The 24,616-nt window shown below is 50.5% G+C and overlaps 1 protein-coding gene across 4 annotated transcripts in view; it reads right to left on the bottom strand.

Annotated features, from left to right (window-relative positions):
- Nucleotides 1-24,616, bottom strand: part of CHRDL2 (chordin like 2) — a 33,561-nt gene that overhangs the window by 4,832 nt on the left and 4,113 nt on the right. For 3 of the 4 annotated variants that reach the window (XM_027562908.1, XM_027562907.1, XM_027562910.1), the window contains exons 2-9: nt 17,460-17,572; nt 13,334-13,427; nt 11,274-11,416; nt 8,615-8,708; nt 6,859-6,914; nt 4,737-4,905; nt 3,617-3,811; nt 390-563 (exon numbers count right to left, since the gene is read on the bottom strand). In XM_027562908.1, the coding sequence (XP_027418709.1) occupies nt 390-563; nt 3,617-3,811; nt 4,737-4,905; nt 6,859-6,914; nt 8,615-8,708; nt 11,274-11,416; nt 13,334-13,427; nt 17,460-17,572 (1,038 nt within the window). The remainder of the gene's footprint in view (nt 1-389; nt 564-3,616; nt 3,812-4,736; nt 4,906-6,858; nt 6,915-8,614; nt 8,709-11,273; nt 11,417-13,333; nt 13,428-17,459; nt 17,573-24,616) is intronic. The other variant, XM_027562909.1, reaches the window with a different exon arrangement.

The raw sequence follows: 24,616 nt of genomic DNA, 5'->3' as shown, positions 1-24,616 counted from the left end.
CTGGCCTTGAGGATTTGAGGGAGCTGTGAGGGCCCTCCTGCCTGAAAAGATCTCTCCTCCCAGTCTGCTGAAATTCTACCAATGGACAGCTCTTTGGTTCATCGGGGTAGGCATTACTCTGTCCTGGCTCCTCACAAAGTGTAACAACCCCTTTCCCCCAGGAGAGGGAGCACTTCAAGGCTCTGGCATCTCAGAGTGGGCGAGAGTATCACAACTGTCAGAGTCACTGTCTCCCTCTATCTTGGAATCTGGGACTCAGAGCTGGAAGATGACCTGAGGCAGGTCTTCTTGGGCCAGAGGCACTTAATCAATTCCCTAACACCCCTGGGAGGGGGCGGCTGGAGCACAGGAAGGGGGACAGGCCAGAGTGGGAATGGACCAGTGCTCACCTTTCACCAGCTTCCAGAGGTAGATCTCCACCTGCTCAGAGGCCTCACGCTCGAGGGCAAAGCGACGCAGGTTGTCCGGGCTTGGGGATACTGACGTGTGAACGAGAACTCGACCTGGCGCCTTCGGACACTTGGTGGCACTGATCTCACTGTGGCCCGAGTCTGCCTTGTCCTCTGGGAGAGACAAGGAGCTGTGAACGCTCTGTCTCCCCACTCCTGGTACCACTGGGGGACCACTGGGGCTGACATCTCCCTCAGGGTCATTAGGGTCCTTGGGAAAGTTCTGGTGCCCCTGGGAAGACAAGGAGATTTCTGGGGAACAGAGAGGGGGCCTCTCCCCTAGTCTCCTCCCATTGATTAGCCTGTCAGAAAGCTTCTCACCCTTCAGGGCCCAGCTCACCTTCCACCTCCTCCAGGCAGCCCACCTGGAACAGCTTAGTTCACCCTATATCCTCCCACCTATAGCTGTTAACCCTTCTTGCTTATGCCTCTCACTCATGCCCTTAGTTCCATGCTGCCTTGCATTGCCTTGTAGTTGTTTCATTTGGGTATGTTTTCTCTCTAAAATAAACCCACAGGGGGAAAGGCAGGAATCCTGTTCTTCAAGTCTTTTGAGTCACTCACATCACCAAACACAGGCTCACAATGAACAGAAGGAAAGGTTTGGGAGAGGTTGAGGAGCTGACGGCAGTAATGACGATGGAGTGTCACACGGAACAGGTGGTGATAACGGTGATGATGGCGACTGTGGGGGGGGGTGGGGGGTGGGGTGGGGGTAATGTTTGTTTCTGAATCCTGCAAACTGGATCCAGTCATAAAGCCTTGACATGTTGGAATTTCAAGGACATTCCCAGAACTTCCCATGTATCAATACTCCCTGATTGTCTTTCAGGGAATGAAGGACTAAATCCCTACACATCTCCCCACTTTCTAGACTCTTACTAATTATGAAGACCTTTGAGGTGTCCAGCTAAAAGCTATAAGCTGTCTCAATATCTTTTAGGGGAAATGGAGTAGGATCTGAGGGTAAGCCCAAGACTACGTGTGTTTGTGAAGGAGCCCAGCAACAAGCCACAGCCATTCTCATAGAGAGTTCAAGAGAATTCCTGGGCGGTTCAGTGGTTAGGACTTTGTGTTTTCACTGTTGAGGGCCTGGGTTCAACTCTTGGTTGGGGAACTAAGATCCTACAAACTGTGCAGTGCAGCAAAAAAAAGAGAAAGAGAAATGTATTTTAAAATAAATAAAGAAAAAAAGAAGGAATTCCCTGGCTGTCCAGTGGTTAAGACTCCACACTTCCACTGCTGTGGGCCTGGGTTTGATCCCTGGTTGGAGAACTAAGATTTTGCAAGCTGCATGCATGGCCAAATAAATAAAGAGAATTCAAGTTGAACCCTCATCCATCATGCCATCATGCTTCTCTCTCACCTTGCCCCTACTGTTTATCAATCTATAAGTGATTGTTATCCCTTATGTCTTGGTTTTGATTTGCAATTCATAAAGCACTTTCATCAACTCTATGTCTAAGGCTCAGAAAGGTAAAGTAAGCTGTCTTTGGCTAAGAAGAGTAAGTTAGGTAGATAAGTATATCAGGGAGCAAACCCATGCGAACTCACATCTCCTGACAGCAAATTCTGGAGCAGGTGGAGACTTAGGATAATCATAGCCACTCGGATATCTCATTTGTGAAATAAATGAGATGGAAGAATTAAGTAAACTCTGAAATCATAGTACAATACTGGGTGCACAGCCGGTTCTCAGCGTTTCCTTCCTCTGTTTCTTCCCCGTTCTTCTCCTTTCAGCTTTGTAGCCAGCCCTGTCAGAGATGTGACCGGGACAGCGCCTTCAACCCCACCTGCCTTCCTTCCAGGCTTGAGGGAACGGGCCCGCCCCTTACAACAACTCCTGCTGACAGTCACAGGCTGCTCTTCTCAATGAGATGCTCTGACGTTTTTTCCTGCACAGCCATTAATCCTACGGTCACTGTTGAAAGAACTCAGCCGGCAACTCTGGAAGCCTAACTTCTAGAAGCTTTGTTACCCCCACCCTCTGCCCTTTCCTCCCACCCTTAGCTTTTAAAACCTTCCTGCTTATGCCTTCCACTCATGCCCTTAATCCCACACTGCCCTGTGTGGCCTTAAAACTGCTCGGCTGTGTTTTCTCTCTAAAATAGACCCATAAGGTCAAGGGAAGGAATCAAGTCTTTTGAGTGACTCATACCACCAAACACAGGCTCACAATGAACACACACAGAAGGGAAGGCTTGGGAGAGGTTGAGGTGATGGTGGCAGTAATGGCGATGGTGAGTGTGATACGGGAGAGGTTTTGGAAGGACTTCTTTCCAGCTTCATTGCTCCTTTGTTGTGTGACTTAGGCAAGTCCCTTCCCTTCTCTGGGTCTCAGTTTTCCCATATGTTGATGAGGACGGAAGGAAGACAACAGGGATCAAGAGTATTGTCTTTGTGGGGATTCCCTGGCAGTCCACGTGGTTAGCAGTTGGCTCTTTCACTGCTGTGGCCTGAGTTCAATCCCTGGTCGGGAAACTAAGATCCAGCAAGCCTCATGGCATGGCCAAAAAAAAAAAAAAAAAGGAGAGCATTGTCTTTGGAATAAGACAGACAGGGTTCATATCCCAACTCTGTCGCTTACAGTTTTGGGACCTGGGACAAGGTATTTATCTTCTCATTCTGTAAAATGGAGATGAAGATGACCACCCTGTCCATTGTCGTGAGGATTGCATGAACTCATGCAAAATACCTATGTGGCACATGATAAGTACTCATTTCTCTTAAAAGGAGGTTCAAAAGGGAGGGGATATATGTATACCTATGGGTGATTCATGTTGAGGTTTGACAGAAAACAACAAAATTCTGTAAAGCAATTATCCTTCAATAAAAGAATAAATTAATTTAAAAAAAAGTCCTAAAAAATAGCCTAAGATTTTATGACTTCACCGAATCCAGGACATTACTTGATTCTGTGTGTGCCTAAGAGTCTTTGGATCTGTAGCACTAGATGGTTCTCTAAGTCTCGTATTATGAGTTGGGCATTTCTCACTGCCATGTTTCCAGCATTCTGTGCATCTAAAAGCCCCTGAACCCCCTGACTCTGAGTCCATGCCCCATCTATCCATGCCCACAGGAGAGGTTCTACGTGTCTGTGCCCTGGGGAGAGAGACCTAGGCCTTGCTCTAGCCAGTGCCCTCCCTGCCCCCACGCTCTCTTTGTACCTGGACAAATCTTGCAGCACTTCCCGGCTACTTTCTCAGGGTGATGGCAGGGGTACGCAGTGGGGCAGATCACCCGCTGGCAGTCCTGGCGGCCATCCTGACAGGTGCACAGGATGCAGGGCAGGGGTCCGAAGGAGCGGAAGGCCGGGTGCCACACCTCCCCATGGGAGTATGTCTTCCCACCATGCACACAGGCTGGGCCAAGGAAGGCAGGAAGGGAGGAGGGTCAGTACCTTGGGCTTGGGACAGAGTCCAATAATGGGTGAGGGTAGGTCCCTGGGGTGCCCCTGCTTCACCAGTCTGGCCCAGCCACATTGCTTGTAGAGGCCAGGGAATAAACCAGTCCCCTGTCCCTGACATTCCCCATCTCAGCACTCAGGGCAGAGGTGGGACCGGTAAGTTCTTGTTGAAGATGAAGAGTCCTCCCTGCCTGTCATGGGCACCCATGATGAAGTGTGGAGAGGGCTGGCCTGATGGTAGGAGACCTGTGCTATCAATACCTGGCCATGCGAGCGTGGGCAGGTCCTGTGTGTTTTCACAGCCTCAGTGTCCCATCTGTCAGAGAGGGGCTGGACGGATGCCACTGTGGCTCCTCCCACTCCACCAATCAGGGTGACATGCAGTGAGGTCTCTCTCCCCATCTGCTGCCACAGTTGTCTCCTTGACCTGCTTCCGTGATCCATCCCAACCATCCTCCTGCAGCCCAGCTCTGCTTCCCCCTTCCTTCATCAAAACCTTTCCCTCAATACCTCCTTATCTTGTAATAATTGATTTACATGCTTGTCTCCCCTACTAGTCTATGAGTCCCTTGAGGAAAGGGACCATTTTCATCTCTCTCTTCTCTGCCTCTCAATCCCAGCAAAATCATACTCAAAGGAAGATTGTTATATGGCTTGTAGTCCTAGTTTCAGAACAGGTTCTGTCTTTAACTCAATACTCTGAACCTCAGTGTCCTCATCTGTCAGATGGAAGTTTAGATCTAATGTTTGTTCTATGAGTCTACCAGCCCATGGCCAAGTTGAGACTGGGGAACCATGGGGTGGAGGTGCAGGGATGGGAAGTAGGAGCAGACAGGGGCCTCGTTTCCCACCTCAGGGTCTGCAGAGGCTCCGGTTCCCACCTTTCTTATGTTTCTCCTTCAGAACAATCTTGACTGTGGTGCTGCCTGCCTCCTTTGGTCGGAAGTGGCGAGGGATGAAGCCCAGAGAGGCGCTGGGCCCAGTGGGGGACGGGGTGCTCAGGTCTCTCTTTCTCCCGCTGTCCCCTGAACACAGATCCTGGGAATGTTTCTGCAAAGGGCAGGAAAGATGAAGATCACTGATGGGCCTCTGCCAGTGCAGAAGCAGAAAAACAGGCTGCAGTGAGAGGCCTGAGGTGGCTCTTGTGACGGCATAGGCTCTGGGCAGAAGGAAGGTCTGACAGGGTCAAAGACACTCCCAGGCAATGAATCTTTGAAGATGCTCGGAGGTCAGTGGTTTGGAAGTCCAGCCTCCACCGAGCCCTTCTTCAGCTGGCAGCGCCAGAACCTTGGGGCTGAAGAGTGAGCAGAGGGGGCTGAGGTCTTGATCTGGAAGGTGCAAGTGATCAGGGACCCCAAGAACTTAATATTTAAGAAATGGAGTGAGGATGAGCGTCAGGAAATTCTTTGTCTGAGAAGATTTAGGTGACGGGACAGGGGATGGACCTCCAAAGATCCCACCTGACTGCAGAATCCCCCAGATGAGAGGACTGAGAGATGATGGATCTTAGGAGCCCCTTTTCTGAATCCAACACCCCAAGACCCTACACCTCCAGATCAGTTCTTGAGAGGGTTGGCGATGAAAGCAAAGGGTATGTGTGACGGCCATGAAACACAGCAGGAGCTTCCTGATCCAAAAATTGGGGATTGAGAAAAAAGCAAATGGGCTGGGGGCAGGGGTGGAATTTATCACCCCCTCACTGACACTGAGTCACATTCCTTCTTCTGCAGCCCCTTCCTGACTGTACAGTCTCTGAGACAGTCCTTCAATGTCTGTACTAAGCCCACAGGAATTCCCAGAGTGAAAACTATGTCCCAGCCCCAAGCACGGGCCCAGGAACACAGGAGGTACCCAGGAAATATTTGTCAAGTAAAATAGAGGCAAGAAGGAATTGAAGAGCCCAACACCCCTATATGACTTACCCACATCATCCAGCTGAGTTCAGTGAATAGCTGGAACTACTTACTGGAACTAAGTCTGGTGGGTTTCACTTAGCTGCCTCCTATGACAAGGACAGGGGCTTCCCAGGTGGCACTAGTGGTAAAGAACCTGCCTGCCAATGCAGGAGACATAAGACGTGCAGGTTCAATCCCTGGGTCAGGAGGATCCCTGGAGGAGGGCACAGCAACTCCAGTATTCTTGCCTGGAGAATCCCAAGGACAGAGGAGCGTGGCAGGCTACAGTCCACGGGGTCGCAAAGACTTGGACACAGCTGAAGCGACAGCACACGCGCACGCATGGCAGGGGCGGGGAGGGAGGTGGGTGGCATGGTCAAGGACCCTCTAGGGAAGACCTAGCCTGGAAAGGGGGTGAGTTGGCAGAGGAGAAGGGAGGCTCGTTAGTTCAGACCTCTGGGGAGTCTCTGGGGAGGGAAGTCCCACTTCGACTGCCCCAGGGTCCAGGTGATCCAGGCGGAAAGCGCAGGTGGAGCTGTTCACAGGGTAGGCATGGACAGGAAGCTGAGTCAGGGTGTGAGCCCATTCTCCCAGCTCTTTTCTTTCTGACCAGAGTCAGGCAGTTTAGCTCATCTGAACGCTAGACCAAGATGGAGAGGGGTCAAGACGGAGCCAGAAACGTGAGGTAGCCCCAGACAGAGAACTGGAACCTTAGGAGCGGGATGGAAGGCTGGCCTAAGTCAGAGGCCACTCCCTCTGAAGACATGCTGCCCAGAGGTGGCCTGAATAAGGACAGACACAGGCTCCGGACAGGACAGTGTCAGAATTTTCCAGGAGGGAAATCAGGAGGCTTGAGGCCTGCTTCTGCCCTGTGTGGAGTTTTTTTTTCCCCCAGACCCCTCCTTCCTCACCAGCCACTGTGGGAGCTGGAATGGAAGTCTAAAGAGGAGCCTGGAACCTGGTGGTGGCTAATGGAACCGACATAGGGGACAAATGAGACATGAAGGCAATAGCTGGGATTGCCTGCTCCACAGTCAAGGAGATTCAGGCCCAGGAGACCAGCCCCCTCGCCCCCCTCCCCACCTGCTCCATAAAGCTGTGCGCTCACCACCCCTTGGTGTGACTGTGTGGTGTCCTCTTCAGCCGACTTCTCACTGGACCCATCTAGAAACCCAAAAGGAAGTCCAGTGAGCCTCCACCTCCTCAGCCTTCCTGGCTGGAGCCCTGTGGGCCTCCCCACCTCTAGGCTCTACCCCTCCAAAGCCTGGCACTACTCCTGCAGCCCCATACCAGTAGTTCCCTTGGCCCCATGGGTATTTATTCCTACTTCTCATTACACGTCTCCTTACCTTTGGGTTGATGAAATCCCTACAACTGAACTGCAGACTGTATCTCCACATTGGCCTCTTGGTCACTTAAGACTGAACCCTTTGGCTAGGCCAGAGCGTGTCATTCAGTGCTCGTCTCAGATGGTGTAGGGGCTGCGAATCCCACCCCCACAGCCTGCTTAGCTGCGGTCCCCCAGCAGCCTCTCAGCCCAGCCATACCTGAAGTCACCAGGCTTGGCTTACACTATACGCTCCCTTGCTGCCCTTAGCCTCTCTGTCCCTCCCACTGGAACAGTCTAGGACTCCTCCACCCCTACCTGTCTGGGCCCCAGCACTCAAAACCCTGTGAAGTCCTACAACTTCCTAGGGCCCCCCTACCGCTGCCTCACATACAGTCTGGCTGCCACTGAGCAGTCTGGATTCAAAGACCCAGAACACGGGAATCAGACTGCTTGCTAGAAATCACCAAGCGCACTCACTCAGTGCATGCACAGCACAGCTGAGGCCCACAGAAGGGAAGGAATCTGCAGGAATTCACTGGAAGAACCAGAACTAAACTGGTTTCTGGTCTAGTGCTCTTCCACGATGCCAACATCTGGGCAAGCATTCCATGGTGGAGTACTGCCCTCCTCGAGGTCTGCCTCCTCCAGGAAGCTTTCCTGGACTACCTCAGCCCACAGGGAACAATCTGGCCATCCATGCATTTCATTTTGCCCAAGCTGCTTGCCCTGCACTCGCCACTGTGTTGCCTGTCTCTGTTCCGTACACAGATGCTACCTGGATTCTGCTTGACACAGGGGCTTGGAGCCCCAGTGAACCCAGGCCTGTGCCCAGCTCTGTGATGAGGAAGACAGGAAGAGACATGGTCTCTGCTCTACACACCCCTCTCCTGTGCCTCTTCGGATCCTCTTGGCCTCATCTGACAGCAGGCATTTTATCCCCTCACTGCAGGCACTGCAGCAGCACCCTCTTCACGTGGACTGCAGCCAGCTTCCTTCAGACTCAATCTGGCAGCAGGTGCCCTCAGGCCACGCCTCCTCCATGTCTCCGCCCCCATGTCTTATCTCCCCCTCCACCACCACTCCCTCTCCCATTCCCAGGATAGCCCAACACAGTGGGGAGTGGGAGGGAATGACCCTGCCTTGGGGTGAATCTTTGACCAGTGGGAGTTGGTGGCTGGTGGACCAATTCCTCCTCTCCCTCTGTCACCTCCAGACCTTTCTGAGGAGCAGAAGGCTACTTGGAGCAATAGGTCACGCTTGATGTCAAGTCAAGGCCAGCTCCCCAGCACATTCCTCTGCTGTTGTTCCCTCCCTCCCTGCTTCACTTTCTGTCCCTTCCTTCCTGCTCCCTGGGATTATAACACAAATACTGCACATCAGCGTCTGGCACAGGCTCAGCTGTCTGAGGGGTGCAGCTAAGCCACCACCCTGAGGAAGGAAGGGGCTGGGTGACCCCTGAGGGTCCCCTGAACAGTCCATGGCTAGGTCCCTGCGGTGGGTGGGTGCACACTGCCAGATGTAGGGACAGACTCACCTTTGCAGGCCTGGCAGCAGGAGGCGGGCAGTGGGAGGGGTGCGGGGCAGCCTGGTTCTGGGCAGGTCATGAGGCCGCAGTAGATCTGGCCCTCCTGACAGACAGAGCACACAGGAGCTGGGAGATGACCTCTGCTGAGGACCAGCCTTGGGGCTGGGATAGCCCCCGCTCTGGTGGTTCATGGCTTGAGGTCTCCTCTGAGGTGGGCAGAGGGGAGCAGCACAGTGTCCGGGGCAAGGCCCAGGCAGCTCAGAGGAGGGCTCTGCACCTTTCCCACTCACTCCAGGCCCCAAGGTAACAGTTATCCTTCAGCTTCTGAGCCTTTTCATACCCAGGCCCTTCCTAGGCTCTCACAGCAACCTAGTGAGGTGAGATTTTCCCAACCTACAGATGGGAAGGGACTATGGAGGGGCCTGAACCCCCTGAAGTCAGAGACGCAGCCAGGCAGAATGTTTCGGGCTCTTCCTGCTGCTGTCAATGTCCTTCTCCCCTGGCCTAGATCAGGGAGCCCAGCATAGATGAGCAGGACGAGTGCATGTCTCCTTGAGCTCATCTTGCTCTTATGCAAACTCTAGGTCCCCAACTTCAGGACCCAGCCTGGAAAGGCGAGACTGCAGCAGAAAGGGCCTTCTGGGAGTCAGGAGGCCAGATGACCTTTGGTGAGTCACTTCTCTGGGCCTCAGCTTCTTCATCTGTGAAATGGGGGCACTTCCATCTGGGTTGTGAAATCAAATGAGGGAACGGTTATGAAAACCCTTTTTAAACTGAAGGCACAATATGTCCCTGGGAGGGAGTGAGATTACTTCGAATCCTTCCCCTATTCCTTTTCCAGTGAGTCTCAGAAGTGAGGATTCCGATCCTTCAAACAAGTCCCATATAAACAGGGATGAGAAGAAAGAAGGGGAGACCCAAGTATCCAGGGGGAGGGGACAAGGGATCACAAGAATGCATGTACCACGTTCCCCCACCATGAGTTCTCTCTTCCCACAGCCCCCTCTTCATCCACGTGCAGCACAGTACAGGTGAAAGAGTGTGGGTTTGGAACCATGTGGCCCTGCGTCTGAATTCTGAGTATGCCGCTTAACTAGCTGTGTGTGTGTGTGTGTGATGTCTGATTTTTCGTGACACCATGGACTATAGACCACCAGGCTCCTCTGTCCATGGGATTCTCCAGGCAAGAATACTGGAGTGGGTTGCCATTTCCTACTCCGGGTAATCTTCCCAACTGAGGGATCAAACCCACGTCTCTTGTGTCTCCTGCATTAGCAGGCAGATTCTTTACTGCTGTGCCACCTGGGAAGTCATGTGACCCTAGGCCAATCGTTTAATTGCTCTGAGCCTCAGTTTTCTTATCTATAAAATATGATTAGTGATAGCCTTCTCATAGGGCCATTGGGACACTGTATATAAACATAAGGCATTTCCTAGTAGGTACAGTGCCCTAGTTTACTTCAAGAGGCCCAGGCCTTGCAAAAATAACCACTGTCTAGGTTGATTTCTAAGTGGCCCCTTTTATTATAAGTTGTTTGCTCTGCAGCACAGATACCTTGGAATTTAGACTCAGAGTGATGGGATCCTCTCACTGAAAAGATGGGAGACAGATCCGAGAGAGATGACTGTCTCTAACAGTCACGCATGGAATGGTGGCAGAGCCAGAGCTGAAACTTGGGTGCCTGACACCTAGAATGGACCTCTTACCCTCTCGTCACTGCTGAATTGATGATTATTTAATGAGAGGACCTCGGAGATCACCTTGTTAGACTCCTGGGTGTGCATGCATGTGTGCTTAGTCATGTCCAACTCTGTGCAACTCTACAGACTGTAGCCAGCAGGCTCCTCTGTCCGTGGGATTCTCCAGGCAAGAATGCTGGAGTTGGTTGCCATGCGCTCCTCCAGACTACCTTCCCGGCCTCATGTCTCTTATGTCTTCTGCATTGGCAGGCAGTTTCTTTACCTCTAGCACCATCAGGGAAGCCTAGACCCCCTTACACACTCAGAAGAACTGAGGCTCAGAGAAGTTTGCTGGGGAGGTGGTAGGGAAATCGAGACAGCAGGGCTTTTTCCCACCCCAGTGCACAGATGCACTAAGCCCAAGGGTGAGGATGACATACTGAAGGCCACCTACAAATGTGCAGCAGGGCCACGCCTGGAACCCCCGAGGCGGAGGGGAAGACTTTCCAGCTCAGGTCCTGCTTGACTTCAGTCTCTGTCTCCTGATAACACTGCTGGTTCAGCTCTGCCTGACCTGACCCTAGGCCCAGCTCTGACCAAAGCAGGGGGAGTTTAATTAGCTTCAGATTAAATTACATTTACTACAAACAGTCTGGCCCTGTCTCTGCACCCCAGGATTGATCACTGATCATTCATTCATTCATGCTATGTGCCAGGCCCTGAGCTGGGGGCCCTGCAGGATACAGAAATGAGTTGAGTATATCTCCTGCCCTCAAGGAGTGCAGTCTACAGAGGACACAGAAATGGCCAGGGTCAGTGCGAGGTGACCAGGCAGCTCAGAAGGGCGTGGAAGCCCTGAGCAGGAGGTTCCCACCCACAGATGTTCCCTTCCCTGGAGCCCATTCATTCTCATGCCCTTTGACCAGGAGGGACAATCCCCCGGGGCCCAGACCACTGGCCTACATGAGAGGGGAGTCGAAGTTCTTACGGTACAGCTGCAGAGGACACACTGGTTGGGCAGATGGGAGGGGAGCAGCTCGTGAGCACTGAAGATCTCTCCGTGTTGGTACGTGGTCCCATTATGCTGGCAGGACCTTGGTGGGGCCCGGAGCCCAGAAGGGGTATGAGGTTCTGTAGGTGGGGAGGGGAAGGAGGAAGAAGAAAATGGTCTAGAGCTTTATCAGAACTAACTGGGCCACTTCTCTGAAATGTTTGTATCTTATCCCTTGTTGTCATTTAAACCAAGCTCTGGCCTCAGCCCTCCCAGCCGGACCTCATATTGATGAACCAAGAGGAACCCTGACATTCCTCTCTGACCATGTCACTCCCTCCCATGGCCTTTAAGCCCCTGAGTGTCAGTGGTGGCTCTGATTGCAGCAATAAGGCAAGGCCAGAAGCCTCAGCTCCACTGAGTGCCACTCAGTTTAGACCTGTGCTAGTTCACTCAACATTCAGTAAGCATCCATGGAGCATTTGCTAGTGCCAGGCACTGTTCTAGGTTCTGGGGATACAGAAGTGAACAAGACAAGGTTCCGTATGGAGTTTCATCCTTGTGGAGTTCACTCGTGTGATCTGGACTGTGCCTGGTCTTGGAGTGAGTGCCTTCCACTCCCTGGCCACCAGACACCCTCCCCATCACCTGCCAGTTAGCCTGTCCTCACCCTACTGAGTGGAGGGGTAGCCCTCCAGTTCAAGTGGAACCTGCTCCTTTTTTCAAGGCACCTTTCCTAAGCACCTTCTCTGCACCAGGTGCCATGCTACATGCTGGGAATGGAGTGTAAATAAGGCCCAGCCCCTCACATCAGGAAACTGATGGTCTCACTGGGTAGAGAGACAGGCCCCAAGCAGTGACTCTGGTATGGTCTGGGCTAGGGCAGATGGGAGCACAGAAGATGTGGCAGCATAAAAGAGGCGCCGCTAACTCAGCCGGGAAGGACGGTCAGGGAAGGCTTCCTGAAGGGGCCGATGGCTGAGATGAGTCTTGAGGAATATGCAGACCAGGCAGGCAAAGGGTCAAGGCTGGGAAAGAGGAAGGGAGTGAGGAGCATGGCAGGAAGAAGGGGGCTGGGCTGAGGCACAGCGGGGAGTGGTCAGGACTCCTGGGGTCAGCCTCAGCCGGGAGGAGGTGTGATGCTCCCACACTGGGAAGGATGAAGCCTAGAGACCCCACTCCCCTAGTGAACCCAGAGCCAGGAAACCATGACCCAAGGTGGAGTCACAGTCAGATCCCTACTGGGATCCCACTTGGAAAAGAAGCCCCTCTACGCCCATACTCCACACAGGTCTCCAGTCCCCCAAGAGAGCTGCTTCCAGAGTCTGGAGCTGAGGCTACAACCTGGGACTCCCTCCCCTCATCACCTTCTCGATGTTACTAAACACGGGTCCTCCTCTTGACCTCTCCTGCCTTCCGAGTTGGCCACCCCGCTGACTGCCCCTCATTTGCCACTTGGTTATGTCGGTTTCTTCTCAGATCACCTCTCCTCTCTCCTCTCTTACCTCTGCTTCCTGGAATCCCAGTCTCAGCAGCTATTGGTAGATTCTTAAAATCATGGACATTTAGCACTGGGGCACATATTAGAACCTCTGAACCGCAGCACAGGAGAAGTCTCAGAGAACATATTCAACTCCTGTGGCCATTCCCAGCGCCAGGCGGTAATCCCAGGGTCACCCTGCAGGGCCTCCCAGCCCCAGTTCACTCACCTCCACTCACACGGGGTGCATCCACTCTCTCAGGCTTTGGCCAGCCCCTGAGAGAACGAAGCCCACCTGTGCCATCAACAGGTCAAGCACGCCTGTTTTCCTTCAGCTCTTTTCCACATTCCCTCCCTCCTCCTGCCAAGCACAGCTACTCAAGGCTGAGAAGTCTGTGGCCACCCCAGCCCTCCTCGGGGATCCAAGGAGGATGAGTTTTGTGAGCACCTTGGTGTCTCAACAGCTCTGGTGGCTGGAGTCTGCCCTTCTCATTCCAGGAGTGGCTGTGTCAGGAGTGGGTCAAGGGCCAGTGGGCAGGTGGGAGGCTGGCACGAGGGCAGACGCAAGGCCACTCACCCACACAGCGGGGACAGCACTGCTGCGGCTCAGTCACGGGCTGGGGACAGTGGACGGGCGGACAGTGGAGGCGATAACAGCTCACGTGGGCATTCTGAGGGGGACACAGGGGTCAGTCGTGCTTCCAAAGAGCCATTGCCTCCCACTGTCCTCTTCTCAAACCCCTCCCAACTATGGGGCGCTGCACTCCTTTTCAGCCTGCAGTGGGATAAAAGTGATAAATTCCACGTGTCCAGTCTCCCTCCCGCCTGCTCACTTGTGTGGCTCACTCATCCGTGTCCCTTCCCACCACGGAGGAGCACACCACGTGCCTGGATCTGCACAGATCTTAGTGGTGAGGGACTAAGGAGAGAAATCCAAGTAAAAGACTTGGGTTATTTTGACACTGACTTTTTTTAAAGATTTTTTTTTCATGTGGATCATTTAAAAAGTCTTTATTTAATTTGTTACAACATTGTTCCTGTTTTATATTTTGGGTTTTTACCCTGAGGTATGTGGGATCTTAGCTTCCCCAGGGAGTGAACCCACACCCCCTACATTGCAAGGCAAAGTCTTAACCACTGGACTGCCAGATTAGTCCCTCAACATTGATCTTGACTGTGCTGTCTTAACTCCAAGGCTTTGTTCTTCTACCTCTGGATCTGAGCCTCGTGGCTAATGGAGGACTGTGACTCATGAAGGCAGGTGACAGGGAAGTGGAGAAGACTCAGGGCTCTGTGATCTGCTCCCTAAGTCTCTGGGAGGTGTGAGTGATCCCACACACGGCCTTGGGACTGGAACCAGAGGAAGGGCCTGAAGTTCTTAGGCTTTTTCAAATACAGCAAAGGAGAGAGAAGGGACAGAGAAACATGCACAGGACAGTGGGCAGATATGGAGGAGCTGGGGGGAGAGGCCACCCCGGGAGGTTTTCTCGGGCAGTTTGTCAGCCTGTCTCAGGTGCCCAAACCTTCCTCCCCCTTCTGCTCTAAGAGGTGTTGCCCTGGGTTGTAACAGTACATCTGTCTCTTCTGTTCAGCAGAACATCGACCAAGCCTCCTTCTGTTCATCTCTGAATTGTGAGCACGGGGCCTTGCTCCAAGCGAGTGCCTGCTGAAGTCTGAATGAGTGAATGAATGAGAACCAGCAGGGGAGGGAGAGATAGTCTCTTTCTTGGTCAACTGGAGTCAGCTTTGTTTAAACTTTGAAGTTGCCGAGTGAGAGTCCAGACCCTTGGCCCACCTGAGAGGCCCTAAAACACTTCTACCAAAGCAGCTTCCTGCTCCATGGAGAACCCTGGACCAGGCCCTAGTCCTTCTGGGGTCACTGCTTCCTAAGATGGCCAGAGGTGATCACAAGGATTAATCAGTGCTAAAGGGCATCCTAGAGTCCACAGAATCTGTCTGAGCTCTAAAAGTGGTCTTCTTGAGGCCTGGGACCCAGGGGTGCTGGATAAACCTCCAGAGCATGAATGGAGCCCTTCAGATGAGAAACTAGGATAGAATGCAAGGAACTTTGGTACCTGAAGAGTTAGAATCCGTCTCTTGATTCCGGCCTTGAAGGTATCAAGGAATGGAGATTATGAGTAAGATGCAGCAGGAAGTAAGGTAGAAACAGGCTAGGGCGCAAAAGGTGGCGGGGGCGGCCGTGGGGGCAAGGCATGAGGCCTTGCAGTCAAAGGGCACCTCTCAGGAAAAGCATAGCTACCATTTATTGAATGGCTACTAGGGCCATTTATTTATTTATTTATTTTTAAAGTCATTATTCTGTTTTAATCGAAGAAAATGAGGTTCTATTTATTTATATAAAAACTGCTTATGAAGCAGCTATTTTGTATAGGTACTATTCCAGCTACTGAAGATACAGCTTTCATGGAGGAAGCATTCAAGTGGTTCTGATGATTTCAAATATGTAACTTTAAGGTGTATCGGTGAGGGGTAATGATTTTATCAAGCTTGCCCCCCAAAACAGGTTTTACAAGACAAATTTTGTGAGTATAAGGAGTACAGTTGCAAAATCATAAAAATCTAACCACTGCAGTGTAACTCATAAATTCAAACATTTTATTTATTTATTTTTTTAATTCAAACATTTTAGCATCTCTATCATAGGCTCTCTAAAATAAATGGGCCTTGAATAATTAGGGGCATTTATTGAATGGCTACTAGGGGCATTATGTTATATAGAAATGTATTATCTCACTGCATTCTCTCAACAACCCTGCTGCTGCTGCTGCTAAGTCGCTTCAGTCGTGTCCAACTCTGCTCGGCCCCATAGACAGCAGCCCATCAGGCTCCCCCGTCCCTGGGATTCTCCAGGCAAGAACACTGGAGTGGGTTGCCATTTCCTTCTCCAATGCATGAAAGTGAAAAGTGAAAGTGAAGTCTCTCAGTTGTATCAGACTCTTAGCAACCCCATGGACCGCAGCCTACCAGGCTCTTCCGTCCATGGGATTTTCCAGGCAAGAGTACTGGAGTGGGTTGCCATTGCCTTCTCATAGGTATTATTATTTTTCACAATTTCAAAATGAGAAAAGAGCCTCTGAGAGGTTGCCTAAGACACACAGCAGGTGAGCACTGTGTAGGTCTGAGCACTTTTCGTGATGCCAGAAATGCCTCAGGTGGAGGGAACAGGGCCTCATTCATTCACTCGATATTTACTTCATGGCAACTGGGTGCCACGTCCCTTCTGCACTGTGGACAGTGAGCAAGAGACAAGAGTTCTGCTCTCACGGAGCTTCCATCCTAGCGGAGAGGGAGACAGACTATAAAAAATAAACAAGTAGGAACCAGATCATGTCAGATGTTAAATTTATAACAGGAATAAAACAGGGTAACGTGATTGCGTTAACAAGGTTAGACTATTTTAGAAACGGCTGTACAGAAAGCCTCATAAGGAGGTAACTTTATGTCGTGCACTGCGAGATGAGAAGGAACCATTCCTGGGAAGATCTGGGGGAAGAACATTCCGAGTGGAGGAGCAAGTTGGAATGAGTTTGCAGTATTGGCGCAGGTAGGAGATGAGGTTGGAGAACAAGGCAGAAATCAGATGGTTCAGATGGTGTAGATCCCACAGTAGGCAATTTGAATTTTACTTTAGGTGCAATGACAAGCTATTGAAGGGTTTTAAGAGCTTCTGAATGACATGATTAATTTTATGTTCAGAAAAGATCCTTTGAGCTGCCATGCAGTGGACAGATTAGAAAGAGTACAGGAAGAGGATTTCCCTGACAGTCCAATAGTTAAGATTTTGCCTTTAATGCCAGGGTGCGAGTCTGATCCCTAACTGGGGTGGGGGGAGCTGAGATAGCACATGCCTCACAGCCAAAAACCCAAAAAACCTAAAATAGAAGTGATATTATAACAAATTCGATAAAGACCTTAAAAATGGTCAACACCAAAAAATATTTTAAAAAGAGAAAAGGGGTACAGGGAGACTCTAGAATGCTCACACAGCAGCCCAGGTGAGAGAGGAAAGTGGCTTAGACTAGGGGAAGTGATGATAATGGAAAGAAGGAAGGAATTCAGAGTGTATTTTGGGGATGTCAGCTACAGCCCCTTGGGGTGAGGAAATTGTGTATGTGTGAACTCCAGGGAGGGAGAAATGAATTAGCTCCACTGATCACAAAACTTGGACTTGGTCAACTGGACCGCATGATATGTCTGGAATTTTCTGTTATGGTTTCCTTCTTGTTTTTTGGCTATATTTCACAAAGTTCTTTTTGAAAAGGCTGATTGGCCTCAGATGTGCTAAGAAACCAAGGGGAGGCAGCGATGGGGGGTTGTGCTCCCACTGGCATCAGGCTTGACCAGGGGCCAACATGGTAGAAGCTCTGCCTTCTGCTGCGTAGGCACAGGAGGCTGGTGGCAGCAGGAAAGAAGGCTGGGTGAGAGAGGGGAGGTTCGTGTCCTCATCCCAGTCCAGCCACTGATCCACTGTGTGATTTGTCTTGGGAGGCCCACAGTAGGCCTCTATGCCCATGCCTGAGTACTCAGTAGTGAAGTGGTGTGGCCCCAAGTCCCTCAGATGCTGCCGATAGACCCCAATTCTATGGGGGCCTGGTTCTAGAGTCCCCCCAATCCAAAGTCAGGCTGTCCTCTTTCCCTCCATCTCCCAGACATACCTGTCACAGGAGGCCAGAGGAACCTACCTCGGAGCAAGTGCAGCGGAGGCAGTACATCAGACCCTGAGGCTCCAGGTAGGGGTGCCAGCTCTCGCCGGGGGAGTATCTCTTCCCATGGAAAAGGCAGAACATGTCTGGGCCTGGCAAACCAACCGGTGCTTTGTGAGTCCCAGGAGGCTCCAGCCTGGAGTCCCTGCTTCATCCCTCCTTCGTTCTGGCTCTAGGAAGGATGTCATTTGGACACTCAAGCAAAAGAGAATCCATAGGACACGCTCTCCTAGTCAGGGGGCCAGAATGACTGAGTTTCAATATCAGCTTGCCTGGCTGTGTGACTCTGGGCATGTCACTGGCCTTCTCCGAACTTTGACACTTCTCTCACAGAGTGGTTAGAGGGTCAAGCAGTGAACATGCTTTTTACAGATTTAAATTGTGGTAGAAATGTTAGTTATTATAATTAGATGAATCATCTGAGGCCCAGAAAGGCCAAACTATACCTCTTAGGACACACAGTAAGTCAGTCATCAAGCAAGGATGACCCCAGAGCCTCTTGACTCTCAGCGCAGTGCTCCCACTTTCACAGTCACTCTTGCTTCCCTTTCCTTTGTCCCATTTGGCTTGTTTATTTACCACATCTCTGCACCACCTTCTCTTGCCCCCTGCTGCTTACCTGCCTATGCACACACACACACACACACACACACTCTGGGCCACGTGATATATCTTTCGAACAAAGCTACTGAAAGCAGCTTTCCTGCTTTCATACTATGCTGTGTCCCTATACCTCAGTGAGCTCTGATCGTTAAGTGTTTGAATCAGGAAAACAAAGTGCTGCCCAGTGAGAGGTTGCTACAAAACTGACTTTTACAATATCCTTAAAAATGGTCAGTGGTACTGTGACTGCACATCAATTGATTATTTTTGTAATGATTTACAAATGATATTTACAAATGATATTTACAAGTGATTTACAACTGATACAAACAACGGATATGTTGTCAATATGTAGAGGAATGCTTTTAAGAATGACTGAAATAGTTTATTTCCTTATGTGGGTTAGGTATCTCTCCTGCAATCCTGATTTCTTGAGACCTCCACCCCTCTGTCTTTCCATAGCCAGTCAGTTGCCCAGTCTTTGGGGCTCTGTCCTGAATCTCGTGTCCTCACCCCTCACCAGCTCTGCACCCAGCCCCAGGTCAGGGCTCCATGTTGGGGGTTGAAGCCTCCTCGCCCTGCTGCTCTGCCTCTGGCCCTATCCCTTGCCAACCCTCCTGCATACAGGTACCTTGTGATTTTTACAACAGAGAAGGGATGCTATCATTCTACAAAAAACTCTCCATTACCTAAAGAATAATCTAAGCTCTTTTAGGGGGGAATCTGGAAGGCCCAGCACAAGCTAAGTGTCCATAAAGACATACTAAATGAGATTGAAATTTGGAGAAAGGAACCAATGTTTATCGATGATATTCTATTTACATAAATTACTTATCTTATTAGCATCAATGTTTTGACAATTAAATTGGATAATGCTTGGAAAACGCTCACTTAGCCCAGTTGCTGACACATAGTTGAATGCTATAATTATGACAATTATGGTAACAATGACCCTGCTGGATGGACATTATCATCTGTTCTAGATTCAAGAGGATAAGGCAGTTTTGCAGGGTCATTGGGATTGTTAATTAAGAAAACTAGATGAGAAAACTGAGGAGCTGCAAAGACCAAGTTGACTTGCCTGAGGCCACCCAGCTATCGATTTGAACCCAGGACCCCATACTCCCAAGCAGACTTCCCTTCAGTTCACCTCACCTGCTATGGTTTTTTGCTCAAACTCAGGGCCTAGAGGTTTCTTGTCCCCACTGGCCACCATCCCCCTTTCCCAAATTTTTTTTCTTCAGTTCAGTTCAGTTCAGTTGTTCAGTCGTGTCCGACTCTTTGCGACCCCATGAATTGCAGCATGCCAGGCCTCCCTGTCTATCACCAACTCCTGGAGTTCACTCAAACTCATGTCCATTGAGTTGGTGATACCATCCAGCCATCTCATCCTCTGTCGTCCCCTTCTCCTCCTGCCCTCAATCCCTCCCAGCATCAGAGTCTTTTCCAATGAGTCAACTCTGCATGAGGTGGCCAAAGTACTGGAGTGTTTGTTTTTTTTTTTTCTTGGTCCTCTATTAATCTATAATCCAGATATTCCTCTCCATGCCTCCGTCCTGCACACTTTCTAGAGTCTCACACTTTCTGAATCATTCTCTTAGACACCTAAACTCTGCAGGATCGCAGGGCATCGAAAGCAGTTCAGTAGCAGGAGCAGCTCGCCCTTGAGACAGGAATTCCCCCTCCACGTTGAGGGTGGGCTGGAATGGAGGACAGGAGCTAAGGGCCATTCTTAACCTTTAGAAAGCTGCCTTTGTGAGAAGCTGAGACCAGCTTCCTCGGCTCCCTGCACTGCTTCTGTTGTGTCTCTTGGGTTTCCCAGAACAAGGATTTGAGGCCATGGCCATGATGCCCTCAGGGTCTGTGTTTCGGTAGCCACTGGGGACCATGGCTTGGTTTGCCCCATCTGCTCCCCAGCCCCACAAAGTAGAGGGGGGATCAGACAGCAGATCCCATTCCCAGCAAGGCCCCGGCTGGCCCGTATCAAATGAGCTGTGTTTATCTCTCAGCCTCCGCTGGCAGAGAGGGCAGGACACAGGCCCAGCTGGGGTGCTTGTCAGAGCCAGCCCAACTCTCCAAGGATTGAATAATGTCTTTCTTCCTCAGTCCCCTCCCCCCACCAGGAAAGGGCGCAATTGCAACACTGCTGCAGCCTTAGGACTTAGCCTTGCTGTTGAAGAAATCCTGTTCCATCTTCCCTGGGACGGCCCTGCAGACTGGCCCGTGCCAGCTGGCACCCCCACTCCATCCCCTCGCCTCCTCAGAGCATGAAGACAGAGAGAATGTATCAGCCTATGCCCAGGCCAAGGGGCCCTTTCCCCCACTGATGGACCTGGCAGCAGCTAAGAATATGGGGGGCCTGGCAAACTGTCCGTCAACCCCAGGAGCCACAATCCCCACCCCACCACGCCCTCCAAGGTGAGAAGCACAAGGAAGGGTGGCATTGCCTGGAGCTCCCTTTTTCTAGGGAGGTGAGTGCCCAAGGCCACGCCAAAACCAGGCAGGAGGAGGACCTGGCAAGACTGCAGGCTGCCTCCGTCGTGCAGCTCTGGCATTTGCCCCATCCTTGCACTTGGCTGGTAAGGGGCTCTAGCTCCTTATGCCATGAATTCACTGTGTGATGTTGAGGAAGACTCTTGCTTCCCTTCTCTGGGCCTCACTTGCCCATCTTCAAAATAAGGAGTGGGCATGAACTCTGATCTTCACAGGTTTTCTGTACAGATAGTTTATGAATACATGATGTCAACATTCTTAGACTCTAAGGTTCTAAGTTTCTAAGACTTAAGATTTGAGAATTCCAAGTTTCTGAGAGCCTACATATCATGAGACAACAAAGCTCCTAGAACTGCATGATGTTGTGATTCTAAGATTTGACCATTTCAAGCTTCCATGATTCAGGATATGTTGATGGTTCTGTACACCTAGGCTTGCAGGGGCTCCAAGCAGGGCAGGATGAGGCCCAGGCAGCCAGTGCAGCCGATCCTGAGAGACACAGAGAAGGAGCAAAGTCTGTTTCTCACATTCCCTCCCTTCTCATCTCCTTTCTGTGGTCCTCTGTGGTCTTCCCACTCCGGCCCTGGCACCCCGCCACCACATCTCAGACCACCCATCATCTCTTTCTCCAACTTGGGGACCAATTGCTCCTTCTCTCAGGGGACTTAAGGAGTTAATGGCCCCCAGCAGTGATGTCTAATCCAGTAAGACGTTAGTGGAGGAAGTTTTTGCTTGAGGCGGATGATTGGAGCTGTTCTAGAGAGAGCTGTTCTAGAGAGCTGTTCTCTGTCTTTAGAGAGACAGAGAAGAACAGGGACGGGTCTCATACCCCTCACCCAGTGTGTATATAGTCCCGAAACTCTGATTTCAGAGTCAGATAGGCTGGGGTTCCAACTGAATTTGGCTTTTATTTGCAACCTGCATTTAGACAAGCTATTTAAACACTTCAGGCCCGTTTCCATATTTGTCAAATGGTCGAGTAATAATCTTGACCTTTTGGGGGTTATTGCAGAATTAAGTCAAATAACATATATAATATGACTAATGCCTGCCACATATTAGATGTTCAGCCAAATGGTAGGCTAAAAACAAAGAGAGAAAAAGCAGACCTTGTTGCTGACCCCAAATTACCCTAACAATTTCTGTTTCTCATACTATTCTTTTTACTCCAAGAATCCTATGGGCAGCCCCCAAGTACCCAGAACATCATGGTACCTGCCACTAAGGTCAAACATTCTAGATCTCAAATTGGAGGCAGAGAGACCACAGGAGGTTGTTACAGTCATCTCTTCTGAGATCACGCTGACCTGGAGCAAGGCAGAAGCAGTGCTGGGGGACAGAAATACAGATTTGAGGACTACCTACTAGGTACAGTGGGTAGGCTTTCAGACAGACTGATAAGGGTGGAGAGGGTGAAGGGGCAGTCAAGGGTGGGACTGGAGTTTCAGGCCTGAATAACCAAGTGAATGTGGGGTTCTTAGCACATAGGCAGTAAGTGTTACCATTAATTTTGATGTTTTATTATCATTAGTAATAGTAACATTGGTTCCTTTATTCATGTACTGAGCATTTTGTATATCAAGTTATACATGCCCATGGACCTGGTACATGCCTAAACAGGACATAGTGCCCACCCTCAAGGAGCTTACAGCCTAATGAAGAAGACAGATAGATATAATACATGCAGTCAGACAAATGCTCTGACAGTGGAAGCATGGGGTCTTCAGGGAAGTCTTCCTTGAGCAGATGCCTGAACTGGATCTTGAAGGAGTTAACAAGGTGGAGTCGGGCAGAGAAGAAGTTGCACGCAAAGGGGTGGGAGTGACTGTGGTCCATGTAGTCTCCTGAAGGTGACTGGGGTGTGCTGGGGCTAGTTTCTCTCCCTGCAGGAAACACCCACTTGGCCAGGGCAAAGCCGAATCTCTTTACCTAGCCTGATGATTGAACTTCGTTGACCTAATCTGAATTCAAGGTAGCTACGTTTATCAGACAGACTCTGGTATGTGTCATAGTGTTATCATGTCACTCCAGCCTATGATGAGCAGGCTCCCACCTGCTTTTCCAGCAGAACTCTCTGTGGTGGCCCTTTTTTAAGCCTCACATCCTCCCGCTAAATTTCTCACTCTTCCCATCCCCACCCCGCCCCTACCCTCGCTCCTTCATGCTTGTGTACCCTTACGCATACTCTTTCTTCACCTGGAATGTGATTCTCCATCTCCAATGTTGGACCAACTCCTCATCCTCCAAAGCCTGTTTCAATGCCATCCTGTGAAGCCATCCCAAACTCCCAGGCCACTTGCCAGTCCTTTCTGGCGGTCCTACAGACTGAGTTCAGCCCTCTGCCACAATTTGCATCATACTAGGTTAGAAGTACTTTTTGAATGGACTTCTCTTCCTTAGTAAACTGTGAGTCTCTTGAGAGCAAGGGCCAATGGCATTCATTTCTGTATCCCCAGTATTCTGTGCAGAGCCTACACAGAATCAGCGCTTGGTAAATGAATGTGGGATGAAAGAATGGAGTTAAGAAAGGTTCTGGAGGAGGAGGCAATTGCTGGTTCTTTATCTTGGAAACTTCCTGCTTCAACAAAAAGAGAACTTAATCATGTGACAGAAGAGCCAAATCTCTTTGGGCACTTTGACCTTGCCGCCTAACAGAAACTGGCCCTGGACCTCCCCTTTCCAGCTCCCATCATCTGAACTCCTAAACTGTTCACCAAACATTATGTACAAAATAGCCAGGAGCCCAGGAAGGTATGAGGCTGAGTGATTTCATGATCTTCACATGTAAGTCCAAATTCCCAAGCTGTCCCATCCAAGGTCATCCCACAGTCTGCCTTGAGACTCTCATGGTCTCTTAAGATCTCTTAAGGGGTAGCCAGGAGTGGGTAGTGTTGCTGGGAATTCTTCCAAGAGGAGGCAGAAAAGACACAAGAATATTCTGGGCTGCAAAACAGGCAGGATGAGACCAAGAGAAGGGCACCAGGTAGACCTGGGGCTGGAACTGTGGCTGGCCTGACCCCAGCCTGCAAGAACTCAGGAAACCTGAGTGAGCCAGCCTGCATGGGGATGTGAGAAAGTTCACATCTCTTCCCTCATGCCCACTATGCTGTACTTTATTTATTTATAGTTCCCTTTCACACCAAGAAACTTGCTCCTCTCTGAGACATAAGCTCTGTGCTGGGTATTGGCACTCAATGAGTGAGGCCTCCTAAGGGAATCAGAAGTAAAAACCTCGGCTCCTCAGTGCATGAGCTGTGCAGTCTAGGGAAAGGACCCTGGCTTCTGTGAACTCGAATTCTTATCTGGCACATGACAAATGTTCAGGAGCATAGAAGGACCTTAAAAGAGAGAGTCAGCAAACCAGGAAAGACAGCTCAGTTGCCTGGCAAGGGTCAGTGGGTAGAGAATAAACTATTTACATTCTCTTCTTCCATGGACATGTATTAATACATTTATAGGTTCAGAAAATCTTAGAAGGAGAAGGAAATGGCAACCCACTCCAGTATTCTTGCCTGGAGAGTTCCATGGACCGAGGAGCCTGGCAGGCTAAGACCATGGGGTCGCAGAGTCGGACACAACTGAATGACTAACACACAAAATCTTAGAAAGTTAGGGATTGAGAGATTATGTCCAATCCCATATTTTACAGATGTGGACACAGTCCCAAAGAGAGCCTGACCCTGGTCTAAGATAATTGATTTTTTCCAGCATGAACTCCAATGTGTCTTCAGATCCAGGTAGGTGGGGGCTTCTCATAGGAATGCCCATCCCCTAAGGGACAGGATCAGAAGAAATGGCTTTAAATTGCAAACAGAAGGATTTATCTGAGGTAAAGGAAGAATCCTGACTATAAGTATGGGTAACAGAGTATGAAACAGGCTTCTCTGGGATGACATCCTGCCCAGAGGCAGAGGGATGCCTGCAATGATCTCTGCACTGCACCTTCCAGCAGCACTGCTCGCATGCCAGTCCTCTTCTTTGGGAGTCCAAGGGATTCAAAGTCTCTCTCCCAGAGCCTGGTGCCATGGCCGGCGGCTGGG

Source organism: Bos indicus x Bos taurus, chromosome 15 (genome assembly GCF_003369695.1).
Source record: "Bos indicus x Bos taurus breed Angus x Brahman F1 hybrid chromosome 15, Bos_hybrid_MaternalHap_v2.0, whole genome shotgun sequence".
Lineage (NCBI taxonomy): Eukaryota > Metazoa > Chordata > Mammalia > Artiodactyla > Bovidae > Bos > Bos indicus x Bos taurus.
Note: the sequence above shows the minus strand (reverse complement) of the source record. Positions and strands in the feature narration are given on the sequence as shown.